This window comes from Platalea leucorodia (genome assembly GCF_965183815.1).
Source record: "Platalea leucorodia genome assembly, chromosome: 3".
In the NCBI taxonomy this organism is placed as follows: Eukaryota; Metazoa; Chordata; class Aves; order Pelecaniformes; family Threskiornithidae; genus Platalea; species Platalea leucorodia.
In genome coordinates, this window is record NC_138825.1 from 44,019,389 (window position 1) to 44,043,036 (window position 23,648).

Genomic DNA, 23,648 nt, shown 5'->3' on the forward strand with positions numbered 1-23,648 from the left:
TTATCTCTCCTATTACCTCACGTACAGATGGAGGAAGGAATATGAAAAATAAAGGTATTCTGTGTTATACGGCAGCTTAATATTCCCTATCGAAAGGTATCTTCACACAAATTACATAGCAGTTTTTAGTGCCCAGTCTGGAAAAAGGCTGCACATTCTAGGGGCTGCAATGAGAATCTGTAGCAGTTTGCAGTATCAGGTTTTTTTGAGGACAGGTCAAATGTATAGACAGATATTTTAGTGATTGCTTTCCTAGACTATGAATACACTATTAAATAATAAAGAATTTTAAAGAAAATATTTTGCTATGTGCGTAACAACCACCCACCAATGCATTTTTAATAAATATGGTAACAATTTGTAACTTGCTGGAAATTTTCAACAGTTTAATGGTAATAATAAATCCTTAATTCAAGAGCAGAACACAATTTATACTCCCCCAAAAAATGATCAGTGCTTGAAAGCAGATGTCTCAAGAGATCTAAATAACCATGTTGGTAATCCTCAATCCTCATTTCCACCAATTTTTATTGTATTCATCTTTGCTGCAGTAGCTTTCTAAATGAAGGCATAGAAAAATAGTCCATATTCCAAAAGGGGTTTTTTGTTTTGTTTTGCGACAGAATATGTAATGAGGTCCTTGGATAGTCCAGGGAATTTGTACCACTTATCATTGATCAAAAAGATCACTGGAAAATTCTGTTAAACAATGGCAGTATTCAAAACAATTTCTTTTCAATTTATTTTTCCCACATTTGCAAAATATCGCAATGGTTTTTAATTGCTGGATTATTTAGAAAATTTGAGAATTCTTTATTCTTCCTGCCATTTTAAACTGTGTTTATTGTGTACACTAATTTTCTGTAGTAATATTTGCATAGTAAATTATGCTTTACTCTGTAGGTGGCAGATTTGCAAATTAGATAATCATACCCTTTATTAAAAAGGTGTTTTGAGCAAAGCTTTTGAAATGCTATTTAAAAATATCTCTAACTCTAGTCCAACCCACAACTGAATCGTGGATACTGGATGCATTCATTATGCACTATTTCAGTTTTCAGTGAATTATTATTTACGAGCATACCATACTCCAGTGTGATGACAAGGAAAGCAAGATGTTGAGATGCAAAACTCAGTCCCGCTGCCATTACAGTGCTAACAAGCCACAATAACATATGACCTGCTCATATAATATGATGCATATAATCCTGTAAACGTAAACTGAACTTCTGCCTCTCATAAATATTAGTACAAGACTAAGGAATAGTAAATCACATCAGCAAACACAATTCTTTCTCTAAGAGTAAGCAGCTTTACCTCAGCTTTATTTCTCTTCCTAATTATTTGCAAGTTTTCTAGTTGTTTTCCTAGGCTCATGGATATTTTTATTTCTCTTCTAACCAAATTCCCAATGAAATGGACTTGCAAGATTTCAACTCTAACTGTATACTAAATATTCATACACCTGTGCCTAAAAAAACATCTAAGCAGCCTGATTTACACAGCATCCACAGTTTGTAACATTGTCAAAAAATAAGACGTGGGTGTTCATAACTTTTTTAAAAGTAGCACATTTATTAGATGCCTAACTTTGAAAATCCAAGTAGGAGGATTCACAAATTAATTTTAGTACAGAATTTAAGCAAAACATCTGTACCCCTATTTGTGGGAGTAGTCTGAAAGAAACTGAACCCATCATCTATTTTCAAGTTACATTTAAATTTGTACCTCTCAGTCTCTTTGGCAGTCCTTTCTACTTAAATGAGATTCTGTCTGGTGACAGTGATGAAACACACTCAATATTACCAAGTAAAATCATCCATTTCTAGGACTCTAAATAGAAGCCATAGCTTTCCATGTTTTCAAGCTTGTCATCAAAAAGATGGACGCAGTACAGAAATACATGGCTCTGACGACAAGTCCCGTTAGCCAAACAGGATGAATCATATTCATCAAATCCCAAAACAGGAAAGACAAAGAATGAATTACGGGTCTTACAGTTTCAATTCTAGAAGAGGGGACCTTTCAATAACAGTGTCAAGCTCCTGCATGTTTATCATTAGCAGACTGTGAAGGTTGCCTGGCCACCTCCTACGAAAACTTGCTTTCAGTTGCTTATGACTATTTCAGTCTGAAACCATCACTTTCTGTATGAAGCATCTGCAAAAGACTGAACATTTATAGGATATTCCATCCAAAACAGTTGTTTCCATCAAAAGCGGAGAAGTTTTCAACATTCAAAACTTTTTATGATACTATAGCTAAAAACTGTAATGTCCTCATGTTTTTGGAAGTGTGGTTTGACAAGGGAGTGGCCTTTTGTCACAAGTATGCTTCTCACTTCTTCTAGGAAAAACTTTGAAAATCTGGTCAAGTTCTACTTCCCTGAAAAATGTCATTTTTCACTTAGTGAAAAGGTTCTTGTTAACAATTGAAAGCTCTAAAGATTCCTTGTTCAAAGGACAGCTGCTTCAGGGGATAAAACTGGAAGACTCACAGGAATACCAGGAGGATGAAACCAGAATAGGGTCTGAAATAAAAAAGCAAGGGAAAAGGAGACCAACACAGGGAATAACAGCTAGTGGTGGAACTGAGGTCAGATCCAAATACACTGCAATCAATTCATTTTCAAAGTCTAGAACACAAGCCCGCTCCAAGTCTTCAATGATTCCTTTGAATCATGTCGGTTGCCTATGCCACTCCATGCTGATCACCCGTATTTTTACATATCTCGTTAATCTGACCTAAACAACTCACCAGTTTAATTTTTTAAAAAGATTCTCTTCTTGTGGTCAAGTTTCCCTGTTATCCACATTTCCGAGTGCAGAATTCTCTCATAAATGAAGTGTTATATTTGGCAAACCCAGCAGTGAAAAAGATCTTGATACACTAAGCATCCTTTCTGTTGATAGATCAAAGATAAACACTCATCTACAGTAGTCTATGTCCTACCACAAGGAGTTACTAGTTTTTATCGCCATATGAGTTAGCACAACAATGAAGGCCAAAATCCTTTCCTACTCTTATTTCCAGATAGTGAATGTCATCTGCTGGTCACAGTGGAAAAGTTCATTGGCAAAGAAAAATGCATTACCTGAAACTTAAGCTGTACAAACTGAAGGTATAACAACATTCAGAAGGAAACTGCTTCTTCGATTTTTCCCCTCTCACAATCGCCTTTAAAAATCCATAAGAAATCTACTTCTACTTAGGCTGTTGTTACAGAAGTACAATTATATTCTTTTCTTTTATGCTTGCAAACAGTGTCAAAGTTTTACGTTACAATTTTCCAGTTTTTGCTCTTTGGAAACAACTTTGATCCTGAGAGCTGTCAAGGGTCACGAGGCTATTCTTAACAGAGCAGACTGTCTTAACTGCTTGGAAGTTGTACTTCCCGGCATGGTATTTCCTTTCTTAACAGATTTAGGACCTCAAACATTCCATCTCTTAAAAAAAGAGATTTTTTTTTTTTTCCCCTCTTATCCTCCATCTCTCCCTCTGGTCTCCTTTCTAACTATACTAAGTCCAACATATCTACATTACTGACAGCTGTTTCTCTTTTTTATCTGTTCTCTGAAAATTTAAAACTCTTAGCAACAGATAAAAGTGACACTGGGTAAGGAGCCATACAACTACATTTCAGCCTCGATGGATAAACCAGGTCAATCAACTCAACAGCCATTACAACACACACTGCTGTAGCCAGAAGCTTAGATGAACATTAGCTAATAGTTTATCACGCTAATGCAGTGTGAATGTGTTCATTTTTAAGGTAATTAGGAAAATTCCATGCTAATTAATAAAATAAAAAAATCTCATAGGATCAACAGTGCTACAGAGGTTCTAGGCACACATCCAAATTAACAAAAAATTTTTTGTTTAACTTCATGCTGATCCTGCAAATTCTACCTTATTATGCTAATCTTACGTGTACTATTCAAAACTTTACAGTTCCCTTTTATTCTTAGAGGTTAAGTTATATTTGTAGCTACTGCAACAAACAATGGAAGAATCTAGGATATTATCAGTTGGGAGGGTACTATTGCTGTAGAACCTGGAAGGAAGCAGCTACCCTTTGATTCTTGCAGCATCACAAAGATGATCTTTATAAAATCCTATTTTGCCCCCTTCTGGAAAGCACAGCAGACACCCAATAGGAAAATCTTCCTAATCTCTGACCAGATTTATCATAAACCATGCACATTACAGCAATCATATTTCAAAGCAGGAATCCTATAATCTTTCAGGATCAAACAAGTAGGGCAAATGTGCACATCTTGTGTGGCTGTACTAACTGACATGGCCTGACCTATCTCAGTAGAAATCCTACCTCCGCATAAAAAACAATAGGATATTATTTGCAGATATTCTCTTACTGTTAAATTTATCCCATAACTGAAATCTTCACAGTGGAATTATAACACATAAAAATGAATTCCAAATAAATATAAATACTAACCCTTCCAGAATACCCTACACCCACCCTAATGAGCAATTAATTCACTTTGCAGTGAACGTGAAGCAATATGTCTAAGACAAGCAAAACCTGCTTATTTATCTCATAAGCTATCAACTATAAACCATAATAATGGACACCAAATTTTAATTTCTAAGGATTTTATTGTAAGTTTTCAACTCTTACACTTTCCTTTTTATGTTGCTGAAATCAACAGTCAACCTGTGTAACTAGGAAAATTGGTGCCTATCAAATCTTGCTGGAATGGAGGACTGGGAATTTATGCTCTGAGTCACCTCTGACTTGTCCTTAAATGAAGGAAAGGAGATGCATCATCAGCTCTCTCCTGGGCAACACGGTTTCAAAGTAGCAAAGCATACACAGCTATTAAAATCCTTTGTGGCAAGATTCAACAATGCACTTAGGCACTTAGAGTACTAAATTGCATACTAACAGTCAATATTTTCTTTATACATATGTAAACTACATCAGTTTTCATAACTAACATGAATAATGCATACGTTCCGTTTTGAGCAAATACTCATTCATGTGCTTAATTCAATTAAAAAAATTATTCGAAACAAATGAAATGCAACCACCCACAGAATTTTCAGTCTGTCCCACCAGCATTACAGAAGCTAGATGTGCTTCATTCAAATTTAGGTGTGCCAGCCCCTACTGGCGGGCAAAAAATTAATAAATTATAAATCCAGTTTATGAAGATGAATAGTGTACCACACCTCAGTTCCTTAATTCATTTTGTCCCTCTTGTTATATGTCTTTTAAAGGTAATACGTCCATTCTGATCCAGGCTGGGTGTAATGTTCCTCAGATTATTTTGCATCCCAGACTCTTTTGATCTGATTTACTTGATATAAAATAATAATTATATCAAAAACTATACAATTTATCTTAAAAGGTATACACATTCACCTCTGTAATGTAAAGCAAATCAATTAGAATGACATACTGAAAATTGTTCACTCAAAAAAATACATCTTTAATCATGAAATTCCTGTAGTCTTAGAGAAACTCCAGCAGATATTTGGGTCAGGGACAGAAAGACTTGAGGAGCCCTGAGAGTAAGGACTATCTGCCAGGAAATTCTTCATGGATTTAGGGACATATACTGTCAGAGTTTCACTACTCATAAAAAGTGCAATAATACTTTCAAGCATAAATATCTATTTAAAAAAATCTCACCATATATACTCATATACACTTGTGGTTTATCTGTAAATGTGTAAATGTATAAAGCCCCTGCTTGGCTGTGCATGGCACTGCATTTGAGCATACAATGCACGATGTAAAAAAAAAAAAAAAAAAAAACCACATTTTACTGTGCACCTTTAATAACTATAAAATCAAAAAGCTTGGAAGACTAATTAGTGATTATTTGTTCAGCTTCTTAAAGATTCAAATTTTGTCCTTTTTTGGCTTAAGGTGCCAAAATATTGTTACTAAGCCATTAAGCAAACAACTGCCGCTTTAAAGGACTCTCTGCTTATCACTCAGTAACATATTAGCACAAAAAGCTGCCACAAAGTACCGTCTAGGCAGAAATACCCATATGCATTTCCCAGCAAACAACCCATCTGCTTTGGAGGTGAATTACTGAAGAGGTAATGAAGCAAGAGGATTAAAAATTCAGAGATGGTAAAGACAGTCTCAAGGAGCTGGCAAAATATGTGGACTTTTACTCTTTTCCTGCTACTCTTGAATGCACGTTCAAGGAGGGAGTATAACAAGAAGAAGTTTACAGGTATCACCCCTACGTGCAACTATGGCATTCGTTTAAATCATCACCAACCTGAGTTTCCTCCTTGACCGTATTCAAGTTCTTCCTTTCCAAAATTTCACATTTTGACATCATGTTAACTACAGTATCAAGACCTTTGCAGACACCTATTATGCACAAGCACATATTATTTTCTAGATGCTTTTAATTTTATTTTCCCAATATTTCAACTTTCACCTCACCAAGCAAGGATGTTCCACTTCTCCACTAAGATGCACGTCTATGCTGGGGATTTAACATAACCTTTCAAATGCCTTTGTTTGGTATTGTTTATTTTCTAAAAAAACAAAAAATTAAAAAAATTTCCACATTGCAAATTTTCCAAAATAACCAGAACTGTTCTTAATTGAATCCACCTTTTCTATAGAAATAAAACAATTCTAATAAGAATTATATGGACAGTTATGTGTATGTGAAAATAAGAGCTTTAATGAAAACTATAGATACAGCTAACCTCCATGATAAATGATCTGGAAACGTACACAATGGGAAATAATTCTTTTGCCATTTTGAGTTTATAAAGTGAGACTTTTATAGTCATTAATCTATACACATACTTGCAACTGTATCAGCCAAAAGAGGTCAAATTCATTTTTAGTGTACTACTGACCAAGTCACATATCAAATATGGCACTCAAAGCATATTAAGCTTTATTCTTACACACTAGGCATGTTTCTTATTTAAAATAAGATCTCATTGCAATTGTACTTCATTTCTATGGACCTTTTTGTATTGGCTAATACTTAATTAATATATACACACTGGAGAAAGAAATTCTGACTTTCCAATTTATTGAATAATGGGCACTCAAATGGTTTCTTGGCAAGTACGTTCATATTGCACTGAGTGGAATATTCATTTGCTTTCTAGGACCTCTGCCCAACCTTCTCATGCAAGTCCTGTGCTGTGCCTGTTTCTTCTTCTTGCATAGTACTCAAAACGTCACAGAGTTTTGGCATTTTCCTTCATAGAGAAATAACTTGTCCCTTCTGTGTCTTTGAATGATCAACACAAACCTTAGCCATTTCAAGCATTCTAAACTATCTAAACTAATTCATCCTATATTATCTAAAGCCATTTGAATGATGGCTGTTACTGATTTTGATTCACGTTTCCCTCGATAATTGCCTTATCACCAGCTGTAAACATTGTACTGTGCAACTAGAACTGATCAATACTCAGAGAAACACAAAGAAAACCTGAAATTCCTAACTCCCTGTTGCTATTAAAAGGCATTTACATGTGGGATAGAAGTAGAGTTAACAGGATTGTTAAGGGAAGACTGTATCAGTCTTGAAATCAGCCCAGTGACATTAGTTGCCCAGGCTTTTTTTAATGGCGTGTAAAAAGTCAGTTCTCATGAAAAGGCAACACTTTTGTGGATGATATCTTTGTAAATATGTCAAGAAAAGAGTACAAATACCTGGAAGATGGAACAAGCCTCCCACTCCTAAATACATTCTTTATATCCAATAGGGATGGAAGAAAGAAATTCTGAGGAGTTAAAGCTCAAAAACATTGATTAATATTATTTGCAGGGACTCACTATATTCACAAGAATATTGCCTTCTGTAAGACAAGAACACTGTCTCACACTCAGTTAAGCACAACATTAGCTTCAACCCCTTCCAGCTCACACAACTCCAGACCTAGCAGATTGAAGGCAGCACAAAAGCAGATTGCACACAATCAGTGCTTTACAAGATCCTTGCACTGAGGCACAGAGAACTGTAAAACTCCTTTTGGCTTATACATGGTATTTGAAAAGGCCAAGCAAAAAAAGACAGAGAGAAGGGACATCTTAAGCTACTAATCATATTGTGGAAACCACAGCATTATTCCCATCCTTCAGCTATTACCAACACACTGGTTCGGCAAGAAAAAATGAATTGGAGGTGTCAGTGTGGTTCACGTATCAGCTGCGTGTCCATCGCTCCTACCTCCAGGTTTTCAAATAAACAGCAAACTTTCAGCAATTATTCAAAAATAATTAAATACTCAGGAAAAGCAGCCTGAACTCTGACCTTCTGCATTTATGCATACTTTTTAAGAACATAATCACTTTTTTTAGCATCTGGTCTCTGTTTTTTAATGCAAAACAAAGCAACTGTTCTTTTGCTTGAGAAACAAACAAACAAAAAAAAAAAGTTATGTTTGTATTTGTATATGGCAACTCCCTTGCCAGCATTAGGAAAGTTACTAAAAACAACTTGCATTTGGGTTTCAAGCACAAGGACACAAAACATACACCTTCAACCTCCAAACTATCTCCACTTGCCCAATTTCCCTCTTCCAATCCAGACTATTTATAAACTAAGACCCTCAATTTAATGTTGCAATTACTCTTGTTATGATAGCAAGCTAAGGCATGCCCTCTGTTGTTGAAAAAAACAGAAATCATCATCTCCGTTTTTGATGAGTAAGTAACCAGGAGGAAAAGCCTAGAATCTTGAAAATCACCACCCAAAAGATAGAAGTTTCAAAAAGTCTTAAGAAACAACAACGATAAAAAAAAGTTCTTTGATATTCTTTTTTTGTGTTTCATTTCAGATATAATTGATATTCCTTACCTCAAAGAAACACATAGATTCACTCACTAATAGGCTTCATTTCTTCCTCATAATTTCTGAGAGCCCATGGGGCTTGGATTATTCACAGGAGTCTGCTGAGCCAAATTTAGACCAACAGCGCTTAAAAATACTTCAAAATACAAAGTAACAACACCACGATTTCAAGTGTTGAGCAGGGCTGCATAGACAATTTGACACTGCTACTTTATACAACGTTTGTCTAAAGGGCTTAAAGTAAGCATTTGCACTTTCATCTATTCTTAGCTTGAAACACGCTAAGAAAAATGCAGATTTGTGAGTCTGTCTCTTTTTTCAGTTTTTCAGATTCGCAGCTACATATCAGCCTAATTAAAATTCAAATGGCTGCTTTGTAACTACCCTACGTATACTAATGAAATACATTCTGCTATAAACCCATCAGAGAAAATATTTAAAATGCGGAGCTCTAGAGGACTTAGCAGAATATGACACTGTGTAACCTTGTGACATTCAGCTACCCAGGGTAACGCAGCAAGCCTGAAGCTGTATCGGTTGTAACTTTCATCAGACATGAATGTACAGCGAATAAGAACTCTCACCTCAAAATATTCTGGCTTTGCTCTATGTATCACTTTATTTATCTTTCAAGGACTTCTTTATGGTATTTTAGCACAGTGTATTTAGCGAAGTCAAATAATCTGCTTCCAGTCCTTAACACCTAGTCCCAAGTATGAAGAGTCTGAAGACTTTTATATTAAATGGGGAAAAAAAAACAAACAAACAAAAAAAAAAAATCACCAAAACCCATCACCTATGCAGTTGAGTGAGGGCATTGCTTTGAACAGACTGTTCAAAATGCAAATAGGTAAAGCCATCGTGCAATAATAGCAACTCTCCTTTTTAATAGGAACAGTACTAAAAAGGGTAGGACTCGGAAGCTAAATGACAGCAAACTGGCAGGTTTTCGGAAGCCTACAGAACACTCGCCAAACCAATCATAGGATTGTACGCTGCATATCTGACCTTCTTACATCATGGTGCTTGTGTCACAGCGGTATCTCAGACAAGATCTTCCAGCATAATATCTGCTTCTTTTTATATCTTAATCTTTAAATAATGAGAGGCCTAAACAGTTACTTGGAATTTTGATAGCTATATTTTATATTTTTTATATATTTTAATAGTTATAAAGGAAAACTGATTCAATGGGATTTTTCAGGTCGTCTTCACTTATTTTATACCAGAAGTTGAATTCCTACATCTGTTTCAGTACAGTAAAAAAAAAAAAAAAAAAAAAAAAAAACAAACTCAAACAAACAAAAAAAACCCCACCAACAACCACCATTGTATGTGGTTTTGTAAGCATTTAGGGTGTGTTTGTTTGCTTTTAGCAGACATTTAGATAATGAAGAAAGTTGCAAACTACATATTTGACTGGAGAAATTACAATTCATGTTTTGTTTGTTAAATTACACAAATTATACAGCTGTGGGTTAAGTTTCTTGATTGGATGGCCTATGTTACAAACAGTATGAAACAAGTCATTAATATTAAAAATAAAATTAGCATTTTGAAATTTGTCTTGCATTGGTTAGTTGATAACAGACATAATGTATGCATACATATCATATCTACTACTCTTTCATTCAGTGCCATCACTTGGAGTATTATCATTACCTAATTAATTCCCCTTAACTACAAAATTATTTTGATTCTATCTTTCAGCTTTTGTTGCTATATTTTCAGGTTACCTGTCATGTACTCTACCAGCATATTTAGGTATTCAGTACTTTCCTTTGGAGGTTCTTTTTTAAGTGCCTTATTGATAACAGTCTTTAATATTTCTAAAATATATTTTGACAAAAAAAATCCCAAGTACACAATACATTTTAAGTCTTATAATAAAACCCCGTGGATTCTAAATCACTAATATCAAGCATGCAGAGTTATCCCCAACAAACAAAGCAGATGTATCCAGAGAACTAGCCTATAGTAAATATCATACTTTAAAATATTAAATAAGTGGGTGTGATTGAAAAAACAAACAAACAAACAAAAAAAACCCAACAACTTTCACATTTAGGACGGTACATTTTGTAGATAGGAGGAGCTTTTAATTCCTTTCTGGTAGTAAATAGTGCCTCATTAAGCTAAAACTCAATGTATATCGCTAATAACACTAGATTTGATAATGAACATTTCTGTAACATCAGAATAATCCATTCCTGCATGTATTTCAAATTCCAAATATTTGCTTCAACAGGAGAAACAATCTGAAAAATGAGAATAATAAGATTTCCTAGATTGGATATATTATGATTACGCTATTTAGTCTGTGATGCCTTGCAATATATCCCACATTTTGCTTACTTTTTGAAAACTAACCGCATTACAGATGACAGTACAAACATGCTAAGTTGTATTATTATGCCTACTAATACTGCACACAATTTTCAGCTGATATAAAGCCATATTTCTGTTGCTGCTTTACATCCATGGAAATCTGGCCCAGTGTCTTTCATAGTCTGAATGTTTCACATTCATTTAAAATTATTCACTTTCCATCTCAAGAAATAATTCTGTTGGCTTGAGGGATTAAGTGCACAGATCACAACCAGGTCTGACAGATATGGCTACACATCTGCATTTAGGCTCAGGATTTATACAAGATTTAAAAGGAATAAAAACTGAACCAATATACATAAATAATAAATATAATAGTTACAATTATATAAATTATGTATTACATAAAACTACATACAAATGTAGTGAAACACACTATGTTCTTATGTTGCTTCTATAGAGAAGCATTTTACCGTGAAAGAATGATTCATTGAACAAAATCCTGTCTGATCTACACCTATGAAGACTTCCTCTAACTATGTCTAAATTATGTATGTAAAGTAGAGCAAGTAATGTGTAAGTATGCATAAATTTGTTACCAACTCTTCATTTAAATTATTAAAATCAATGATCTTAGTGAACGTCTGCTAAATGGAGTCCTCTGAACATGAGATTACATAAGATTAAGTGTCATCTTTGCCATTAAATATGAACATTCATTTTGGCAACATGACACAAGGGCAATTAAAATGGCTTTCGAGGTGCAACTACAAAGCCTTGACAAAGCCCTGACAGTCTTTTTTGACTTCTTTAGAAGAATGCAATGGAAACATAAGCACAGAAAGGAACCACAGCAACTATAAAAAATAATAATTAAAAAAAAAAATCTTACCGTATGGCAAATTCCTAGAATGATCCACTGTAAACACAAGCAGACAACACTGATTTGTCAGTGTGAATCATATTTTTAAAAAACTTAGTATTTCATTATGTCAGTAACTGCTCAAAAAGCATCTGCTTGCATCCACACATTAATGGACACCATGTGCTTTTTTTATACACTTGGATTTATGCAATCAAAACTGTGCACAGCACAGGTACTGTTTCTCAGCTGTCAGAGTTTCAGGCTCAGTTTCTCTGGAGTCAGAAAGACTATTTTCCTTGGCCACTGAGAACATGCTCAAGTGTTTGCTGTACAAGACAAAAAAAGAAAGCAATCCTTGCCTTCAGATCTTACACTCTGGAAGACAAATGGAGAAAAGAGTTTTTCTCCCAGAAGCAATCAGAGTAAAGGAGTTCAGGCCAGTGTCCCTGCCCACCATTTAGGATGACACCTTCCTCTAGACACATTCATATAGAATTTGACTGCTGGCATGGAAATTGCCTGTGTAAATACGAGAGAATCGTACTTTCTTGTAACCTTGTCTGGGCCAGGTGACCATCCTTCTCTGTCCTCCCTCCCTCCCCCCATTCTCCTCTTCCCTTCCAGCATAGCCACCTATCCAGCTCCTGCTATTAAACTGTCTTTATCTCAACTCGTGAACTCGTGAGTTTTTCCTTTTTTTTTTTTTTTTTTTTTCCAACTCTCTCCCCCATCTCACCGGGGGGAGGGTGAGCAAGCAGCTGCGTGGTGCTTATTTGCCAACTGGGGTTAAACCATGACAAGTGTATAATAAGATTTTGGAATTTTGTCTCAGCACTGTAACTTATTTATATATAATGTAATTCACAGCTCAGTGGAAAATTCAAAGCATAGGATCACACATTGTACCGCCTTCTTAAAAAAAAAAAAAAAAAGAGGAAAAATTTTTTTTAAAAATTGGGAGGTTTTTTTTAGATCTTCAAAAACCCTCCCTTTGTTATCCTTCCCTCTCTAAAGTCCAAACTGCTGAGAGCTCAAGAGGAAAAAAAAGACATAATTTTTATTGGTCCTTTTTAATGATGTAAAGCAGTTCTTCTATACCTCGGAGCACCATGGAATTAAAGTATGTGAGTTCACCACCTGCCATAAAAACAAGGTGGGGTGGGGGGGGTGTGGAACCAACACAAAACCACCTTATGCCACTAGAAAAGCGTAACTCACTCTCAGTATTCTGCTGTGCAGTGGTTCACAAGGGATCAAAACCACATTTGTTACTGGCACAGAGCTGAGTATTTTTCATTCTGCACCACGGACCAGTACAGTTTTCAGGAGCTGTTAAACCACAGCTCCAGCTTGTTTCCTTTTCAACACTCCATGCATTATTTAGGTCTAAAGAAAAATTACTTCAATAGAAGAGAGCATAATCTTTTTCATGAATGGACTTCCTCATATTAGCAATCTGTTTATATATAAAAAGCAATAATAATCATTGAGATAAGTTAACCATTCATAATTGTTGTTTTAATAAAAGGGATGGTCTTCCACACAAGGAATAGATTTAAAAGTACAGCAAACCGTGATGAAACAACATTACCTATAGACCATTGTCAAAAAAGTTTATATTCTTTTTTGCTTTTTTTTCCTGACACCTATCCTTTATGTTCTTCTTTTTATTTAAGAAATTAACATTTATGCTACAGATTTAACCTGCTGGAGAAATAATGGGATGAAATAAGGAAACTAAGCATTTTAAATTTTGTCTTCAGCATGTCTTCTTTGGGTTTTGTTATTCTTGCTGTTGCAACTTTTTGAATGTTAAAAATTTTTGATGGTTTATATATCTGATATTCTTATACATTTGGAATGTGTAACCTATCCCTAGAACAACGTCTATTTTGAGATAGTTCTGCTTTGAAACTGGTAGAGATTGAAACATAATTGTTTTTCACTTGTGCTAATACACCTCTATAGATGAGGTAGTTGTGCATTTATCTGGTACCAACCTGTTTTATACTCAGAACTCTCTCCTATTAATAAAATTACACATAACTTAGACCTGACATCTTGTTTATCTATGATTTTGCTCTTGAAGATACGGCATCATTTTGAGGAACTTGGTGACATGCTTCAAGCAACAATCAGGAAGCTGCTATGCTCCTGAAAGGAGCAGATAAACTGCATTTACAGAGTAAGTGTAGCAACTAATCTTACTTGCCTTCCCAAGTTAAAATAACAAATGAAATAAAGATAGCATAAAGTGCAAAATAACTTTTATCCCATTATCAGTCAAAGCTAGAGAATACTCTCTGGTAGTACTCAAAAGCTGTTACAAAGACAAATCCCTGATTTCTCCAACGCTATTGCTATCGCTAATACAGAATCTAGTCCCCCTGCATGTCCCTCATGACTGCAATCCAATCCATTGGCTCAAATAATTCATTTCAAATCAAGAATATATTTGCTGTACAAAGACCCAGTACCCTCTGACCCAGTCTAGGGCCTGACCACCCTGGAGGCAGCTTTGCAGAAAAGGGCCTGAGGGCAGTAAGGTGGGCATGAGCCCACAGCATGCCCTGGCAGCGAAGAAGGGCAATAGCCTCCCGTGCTGTACTTAAAGTTGCATAGACTGGAGTTATTGTTTTTCCCCTTTACTCAGCACTTGCTAGACCATAGAGAATCATAGAATGGTTTGGGTTGGAAGGGACCTTAAAGATCAGCTGGTTCCAACCCCTCTGCCATGGGCAGGGACACCTTCCACTAGCCCAGGCTGCTCAAAGCCCCAGCCAACCTGGCCTTGAACACCTCCAGGGAGGGGCATCCACAACTTCTCTGGGCAACCTGTTCCAGTGCCGCACCACCCTCATAGTAAAGGACTTCTTCCTTAGATCTCATCTAAATCTACCCTCTTTCAGTTTAAAGCCATTACGCCTTGTCCTATCACTATGCTCCCTTGTAAAAAGTCCCTCTCCAGCCTTCTTGTAGGCCCCCTTCAGGTACTGGAAGGCTGCTAAAACCATTATCCCTTGTCCTATCACTACACTCTCTGATAAAGAGTCCTTCCCTGTCTTTCCTGTAGGCCCTCTTTAAGTACTGGAAGGCCACTAAAAGGTCTCCCTGGAGTCTTCTCTTCTCTAGGCTAAACAATCCCAACTCCCAACTCAACTCTCTTCCTGTAAGAATGACCAAATCAATGCACAAAAACATTCACAAACTTAGAAATATAACTGTACTTTGAAATTTGATTCCATAAAACGCCATTTTGTGATAAGATGCATTTCTTCTCAGAAAGAGTCCCAGATCAAATTTAATAGCAAAGGATGTCTCTCCATTTGCCACAAAGAAACCAACCTCAAGCCTAAAAACAAGCTGCGATGCAGCTCCAAACATGATTGAATTCCTTATTTAAAATTCAAACACCTTACAAGATATACAGAAAACAATAGATTTGCAGAGCTAAGAAAAAAAAGAGGATATTTTTGCTCAGTAAAGTGACTTGACAATCACAGATTGCTTCCAAAACAAGTGAAGAAAGCGGAATTTGGAAACAGTTTTGAAATGTGAACACACGTGAACTGATAATGCTTATTAAAGTCTTTGCTAATTTAGCCCATCTATCATCATCCATCTTTTCTAAGTATGATGTTTTCAAAATCTGCTGTTCTCCAATGCCGAGGGAATCTACACAACCCTCCAAAGAAACACCTGTGTTATAAACTTGAACAGAAGAAAATAAAATTCATTAAGTAATTTTCATAATGGGCCTGCCAGTGTTACTGTCGTAATGGGATAAGTATTAATAGTCAGTAGTTGCTAAAGTATTCTATCAATATATAACTTTAATTTGACCATTATTTTTGTAGTGTGAGTTATTCAATGACTCTAGGGCAAGAAAGTGCATGCGAATAAGCTATGCTAATAAAACATCAGCTACACCACCAGGAGCCACATCTTGAAGGATATTAAAGAAAAGCAGAAGATTGTATCAGGCATTCTCAAGAATGCAAGTCCAGGGTGATAGTTGACGTCTGTTACTGGTGTTTGGCCTATTACTGGTGTTTGGTTTGGCACCTCGTCCTTGATACCTGGCTGTAATTCAGATGCCACAATGCTGTTTGCATTAAAGTGCATCACAATCCAATTACAACTGGAAAACAGTCTCAAAGATATGCAGGAAAATTTTTTAACTGGCTCAAGAACTCTGCTGGAACCTGTTTCAAATTATCATAAGTCTCTTGTAATATCTTCTATGCTCTTGCTTATATAATGCAATAGTAACATTGTATAGACACAGACATTAGGAAGAAAAACATTTTTATTTCCTCTTATTTACATGCGACTTTGCTTTAAGGATTTGGTAGTTTTATGGCTCCTTCAGTATTTATACCTCCAAATGACTTCAAATGAGCTCATCCTAGAAACTGTCAGCCCTTAAAAATTAAAAGCAGGATGTGCAGCATAGGTTTTCTTTTGTTTGCTTTTTTCCCCCAAGCTCATGCAGAATGAGCAGAATAAATACTGCTTCACAAAACATGGAGAAAAAGCAGCATCAACAAGAAAGCACAGAAAACTGATAGGAAATTTACACTGTATTCCTTAAAGACAAGAGTTTTATATAGTGAGAGAGACTGTAGATTTAATATCCAAACTTACTGAATGATAATAAATTCATTAAATAGATTTTTCTGGCCTTACAGGCAACTAGCACTGCAACCACTTCCATTCCAGCACATTTTTATTGTTAAAAAGATTCACTTAAAACAGAGCAGCACAAATGAATTCATCAAGATCACTGCTATTATAATGAATCATTAATATCCTAGTGAAAAATTTATTATTATGAATAATACATTCAAAATGATGAGACAAAAAAATGAAGCATTACTCTGCAATGTATCAGAGAGAATCAAAAGTGATGTTATAGAAGTTGGCAAGATAAAAACCATCATTTTTTATTCTAAATCTTTCTAAATGTATTTCCAGATGCATTACCTTTATTTTACTTTCTCATCAAACACTTATATTTTAGCTGAAGAAAAAACAAATGTTAAGCAACATTCTTCTCTTTGTATAAATAAAATGCCCAAGTATACCCATTACTTTGGTCACAAAACCAGTTCTGCCCTTGGAAGGCACACGTTTATTTGAGCATATGTGATTGTGAAACAAAACCACTCCTTAGCAACAAATAGCAAAGTTAATTTTTCAAACTACTGTATCTACTGCATATATAGCAGAGTTATCATAGGCTTAGATAACTGATTAGACGAGATAATTTTGATACTTGCACTATTACTCTGCTCAGTTAGGGAATTAAAAGGACTTAAAGGTAATAATGATGTCAACATAAATGTCACAGAATAAAAACTTATCACAAATAGAATAACCACTCTCTTTCCTGTGTCCTTAAAATCAGAAAGCAGAGTAATCAAATGTGTCTTTGAGTGGCAGTACACAAAAATTGCACTGCAGCTTACTACAGCTGAGTTCAGACAACCAAAATAACAAGCACAGTACGGAGACGGACTTCTGCAGCTAGCTATTTTTAAAGTGAGCCCCAAACAGAAAGCACAGCGTTAGAGTGCAGCTAAAGGGCAATGACAAAGGAACAATTAAACTTCGAAGGGAGATTAAATATCCCTTATATTATTGATAGATTTGAGTTGTCCACTCTCCTAGACAGATTTATGTATAGCACATCAAAGCGAGCAATATTATACGTATATCCTTGCTTCATACATGACACAAAACACTCTGCAGTACCTTAGAATTTGATGTGGATTCCAAAAAGCAAAGCCTGTTGCCAAATCCTTCTGCAGCAAGACACAATTTCTGTTGCTCCTTGTGAACAGTTGCGGTGCACTGCAGAACCACTTCATCATCCTACCAAAAAAACCAAACAAAAACAGAACAGTGGTTATGCTTCTGACCTAACAAGATCTGGAGAAGCATTTACAAAATCATTGCCAAACTCAGAAACAGTTATCCCTGAACACAAGCAGAATCAAATCTCAGCATTATTTTTATTCTCAGAGTCGTGAACATGAGCAAACCAACTAAAATAATTATAACTACAGATGCACTTTTCCTGTTTGCCTATCCTTGCAACAAAAGTGAGTATGTATGAAATACAAATGTTATGGGACTAAATCCTTGTAGTAATACAGTCGAAGGAAATCCTGTCAACAAACCTGAAAGAACAGAAGCAGACCCTATTTAACTCCCAGTTCTCCAAAGTAACATAACCATGAGCTGGAGAACCCCTTTGCAGAGATATGGTTTAAGTTAAAAAGAAAGAAAACTTTGTTGTAATGAGTCTACTTTCCAGCAGAGGTTTTCTGTTTAAGAACAGAAAAAACAGTATCACACTGTGCGTTCTGCCCATTAATTTATGAAGCAAAATTAGAGTTTCCAATAATAAATTTCACATGAATGATTATGAAGAGGTCCTATTTAACACTGTAAATAAAATGTAATACAACAATAAAACTATGGGATGAAGCATGCAACTGGAAGCAGAACAGGATGAGACTACAAAAATGCACACGTCAAGACAGACGTGTTTACCAAAAAAGTTGTTCTTACAGGCAGTTTTTTTACACAGGGACACTCAGAAAAGTTCATCAAATTAAATAAATGCCCAAATTTAAATTGAACTGAGTAATTTGAAGCCACTTGTAAACATCCATGCTGAATTAAGGTGGCCTTTTATTTGGTTTAATTCACTTCACTCTAGTAATTAAACTAAACTAAATTAAGGCTTATTTAATTCTGAAAAGAACAGAAGATTAAATAGAGTTTTATCAGACACTTTAAAAATTAATTCATGTTACCTTTTTCTAATTGTCCCCATGCAGCAAACCCTAGCCCTAACTGTAGGTAAACCACTGTATACCAGCAACAGTGCCGAAGCTGTGTATCGCTTATGATCCACAGTCAGTTGCAGAGGCAAGAAGTAGTAACCGCTTCCAGTCAGACATTAAATCCAGAAAATGTAATACGCGGATGTGTTACATGTGCAGTTCACAATGTACAATTGTAATTAATAAAGAAAAATCCCTAAAGGCAAAGTCAAGGATCTAGAAGACCAAATATACAGAGCTAAGAGCTTTGCTGTGTACTCTTTGTGAAAGTAGCATCTATTAAAACCCAGAGCATTTTTTGGTGGGGTTTTGGCGGGGGAGGGGTGTTGCTTGGTTGGTTTTGTTTTTTAAAGTGCAAAATTAGTATTTCCTAATCTTAATTACATTTGATTCAAATAAAAGTTTACTTTCAGGTTAAAAATAGCGGTGTTAGATTGCAGCTATATAAACACGTTCTCCTTCCTCTTTCTCTTCCTAGCCCTTCTTCCTAAATAACCACACCAGCAGAATGGCAACTCCAATAACCATGTCACCATCATACACTGTGCTAGAGTTGTCTCCAGAAAGGGTCACTAGAGAAGATGCCAACATCGTACCTCCATAACCAGAGGCAGACAACATAGTAAGGCTACTTTCTACTGAAATGAGCCACCAGTTTAATTTTGTACTGCCCCATTCTCTACCATTGTACGCTGTGCTTTTAGAGAAAGTCTGAAAAGTGTTCTACATAGCCCATCTACAAAAATGACTTCATGCTGACAGCAGCAAAAATATCAGTTGGTATTAATTAACTTAACTTTAGTTAATGATCTCATGCATCATATCCTTCCCTGCAAACCAATTATGCACAATCACCAAGCGTACATGTATAATGCAGATCCTGCCTGCTGGAGGATTAAGAACAGGAATATAGCCACTGCTAAGTTTCCTGACACACAAACTTTCTCAATTCATTTTGCAAACATTTTCTCTTCTTTTGCTGTACAGCGTACACAGTACACAGGTTATTTTGTTAAATACATAGCTCACAAATAAAGACTGATTTCTTAAAAAATGCTTACTAATTAATGAAAAACGATCACCCTCCAATGCCCTTTTCAAAAGTTAACTCGTGGGTTGGCAGGACATGCTCATTAAAACAACAAAGCAAATCACAACTCTGTTTTGCTACATTTTATTTGCTTTGTCTGTAGATAGTTACAATAAATGTTCTCTTAATTCAGGCCACAGAGTCATAACGTTGTGGAACTTCTCACTCTACTCAAGGTGGGGTTAGCAAATTAGCACGGAAGGTTAAGAAATGCCATTGTCAGATCAAGTAAAAGGTGATTACAGGTAATGATGTACTATATACACCCAGCTCTAAGTTACTTTGCATTTCTGTGCACGTCATTAGAGAAGAGTCTAATATAAACTCTACCCTGGATTCAGTCTTCCAACATTTACTGACTACATGTTCAGAAGATCCCTATAGATACGCAATTTGATTGCGTTGCAGAAATACATTAAGATACATAATTCCATTCCATTTCTTCAGAGAAGACTGGTAAGTGGGTAAGCATCTCAACACTGACTTTCTAAACCTGTTTTCAAATCAGCAAATGCTATCCAGTTCCAGGATCAGGAGAGCTAAAAATGCATAATTTCGTTATTTGAAGTCACACCTCCAAAGAGACCTTTACTGAAGGTTACTTTGCTCTTGTATGAAGAAAGCTACAGTGTGCATCATATTAAGTGCCTATTAAAGAAAAATATTTTCCAAATATTCTTAAATCTTGAATTACGAGATGTCTCAAACTGGTTCATTTCCTCCTATTACCTTCTGAGCATTTTCACATCCATATGTTATTCAGATGAGGTTTTAGATCATAATTTTTTCTGTCACTCACTGTCAGATTAGAACTGATGAAAGTAATTTATATTTCAAAGGGCTATAACTGTAGCCTTCAAAAGTTAAGCAAATACATCCTTATGTATCCAGATACACTCCTATCCACCTATTTCTTAACTCTTCTCATCTGAGACTGAAAATTCAGGGGTAGAGGCAACAGAAAGGTGCTGACAAGAATGATTCTCTTCTAAACATCTCTGTCAAATGCTGAGTTACTTAATATCACAGTAAACTAAACAGAGACAAAAATTAAAGAGATTCCAAGAAGCCAACTTGAAGCACAGATGTTTAATGCTAAAAATGTAATCATTTGTAAGAACTTTTGATCCACTTGACTCTCAACTCTTGGACAAACTGTGTTTTAAAACATATAAAAGTACTTGCCTATGCATTGCCAATATTAAGTGCATAGCCAAAAGAAGAAAACGTAGTCTTCCACAGCACCGTTATAGGTCTTTGTAATTGATCAGAGTAACACATGTTAATAAACAATAGTGTGTCTGTCAAATTCAATGAAATGAATTTAGCATATACTTGATTTAACTAAAATCTGATAAAAAAACCAATATCTGTATTCTATCATAACTTACAGAAGTATTTGATTTAAACTTCATATTCCAAACAACCACACCAGACACAGATTATACAGAATATAGTATAGTCTTGAAAAAACTCCAGCACAGTCGGAAAGAAAGGGCAATAGCACAGACCTAAAATCCCTGCAGACATTTCTGCTGCCAGATATTTCTGTTATTCTTGTTTTGCTGAATAATCATCACTTTGACACACATCTGCCAGTTCCCTCTATGGAAACTGGAAAATTTTAGTATTTCAATCCCAATTCGCTATCACCATAGCAGCCTTCATTAGTAAGCCCAAAGATGCTGCTTTGTCTTCTATTTTTCCAGTTTTGGGGTACAGAAAAAAAAAAAAAAAAATGTATCAAGAGAGTAAGGGAAGGTAGGTGCCAACAAACACACAAATTCTGTGCACACAGTGGTGCTGCAGCTTTTTATCAAATGCACAAGGCAAGCAGTCACCATAACAACAACGGAGCACGGTCTCAGACACATCCGCACTTACTGCAAGTAAGAGTGAATCCAGCTTGAGAAGCTGTCCATTTAGTTTAGATACTTTAATGGATGATTCTTCCATCCATTCTCATTCATCCTTCAGTTCACAGTCTGATCTGCTTCACAACACTCTGGGGCATTTAGAAGTATGGTTATCTCCATCCCACAAATGGGGAGGTAAGGAGCAAAGATGATACTGCCTACCTACAATACAGAGCATGCCTACGGGATAGCAGAAACGGCACTCAGATTCCTAAACTGATAACCCGAGTCAGAAAGCTATTCTCCTTCCCAAGTCTGCAAATGAACTTGCTGAAGGCAATGTGCAGGTACGGCTAATGTAAACAGCCATATACAGTGCTTTGAGATTATGACCAAGTACCATCTTGGAATAATCCATTAATCCCAATAAATCCTTGTATGTCAGCCAGTACACCAGTTCATAGTTTTAAAGATACCATATCTTCCAGCAAAAAGACATTCTGCTTTGTGCTGTATCAGATACCTGCACTGACTCAAACAGCATGAGCTTTTAATAAGCTCACAACTGCATTTATCATTTTAATTCTTCAAGAAGCATTCTGAAAAAAACAGGCAGATGTTACCTATGCCACAAAGCCCTATTTATTTTTTAAACATCCAGTTTTGAAAAGCAAGGACAGTTATTGAACAAAGAGCAGCACACAGCAGATTCTTAATTATATCTATTCATTATGGGCTACTTAATTATTTTCATGAAATCTTTATACTCACAGAAGCTAAACAAATAACTACATGACTTAGCAGAGGACCCAGTAACTAAAAAAAAAAAACCAAAAACAAAAAAAACCACCAAACAAAAAAACACCAAACCCAGGCCTTTAACAGCACCATAACAGTTTCTACAGCTAAAAATTACTCCTAAAACCAAAATGATGCCAGCAATAGCCATAAACTGGCAAACTGCATGCTCAGAACTGCATTCCAGAAGACCAGATTAATGAAGGAAGAGCACAGGTTTGCTGTCAAGATACAATATTAAAACAGCGAGTCCTCAAAGCTTCTTAATAGCATTTACTTTCATCTGCACTGATTATGACTCTTCCGTGAAATCCACCCAAATCTCCTAAGACTACACGAAATACATACTACCCAATCAAGAAAAAGATTAGTGTCTCATGTAAAGATGTGGGCATGTTATGTTCCAACACGAATGTTTTGACTAGGTATATTTTTCCAAGATCAGCAATTTCAAATTATGACTGAACAAAACCTATATATAACCACACACACACACACACACACACATATATATTTCCTTGTAATAGACAAGTGTTACTCTGTCCTATTAAACCCTAAAAACTGATACCTTAACTGTGAAGTCAGTTTTGCCTAATCCTTAACCTTCTCAATATGTTAATTCTATTAAAGGACTAAAACTGGATGCTTACCTGCGGCAATTCAGCCAGCATCTACAGTGCTATAGGTGTTAGCACCTCTTCAATATGGACATCACTGTGATTTTGAGGGTGGAATATCTGCATTGTGGCATTTTTCTGGAAATCTGATAGTTGGTGGTTTGTTTCAGTTTTTTTAATATTATTCATGGGGGTTTTTTTTTGTTTGTTTTTGGGTTTTTTTATTCTCCACATTGTAGTACCTTAAACTTTTAATAATTACACATACTTTTAAAACTTCTGAATTTATATCTAGTACTGGTTTAGTAGGGAGTCAAAGGATAGAACAAGATTGAATAATGTCTTTATTTGGATTCTTCGAGAATGCAAAATATAACTTCCTACTGTATGTCTTTCCCTGTTCAACCCTCTATGCCAT

At 35.7% G+C, this 23,648-nt stretch overlaps 1 protein-coding gene across 1 annotated transcript in view; it reads right to left on the reverse strand.

Moving 5' to 3' along the window:
- RYR2 (ryanodine receptor 2) overlaps nt 1-23,648 on the reverse strand; it is a gene marked incomplete at both ends in the record, with an annotated part of 441,781 nt that overhangs the window by 307,256 nt on the left and 110,877 nt on the right. Inside the window, one exon of the mRNA XM_082305460.1 lies at nt 17,770-17,889. Coding sequence (XP_082161586.1) covers nt 17,770-17,889 — 120 coding nt within the window. The remainder of the gene's footprint in view (nt 1-17,769; nt 17,890-23,648) is intronic.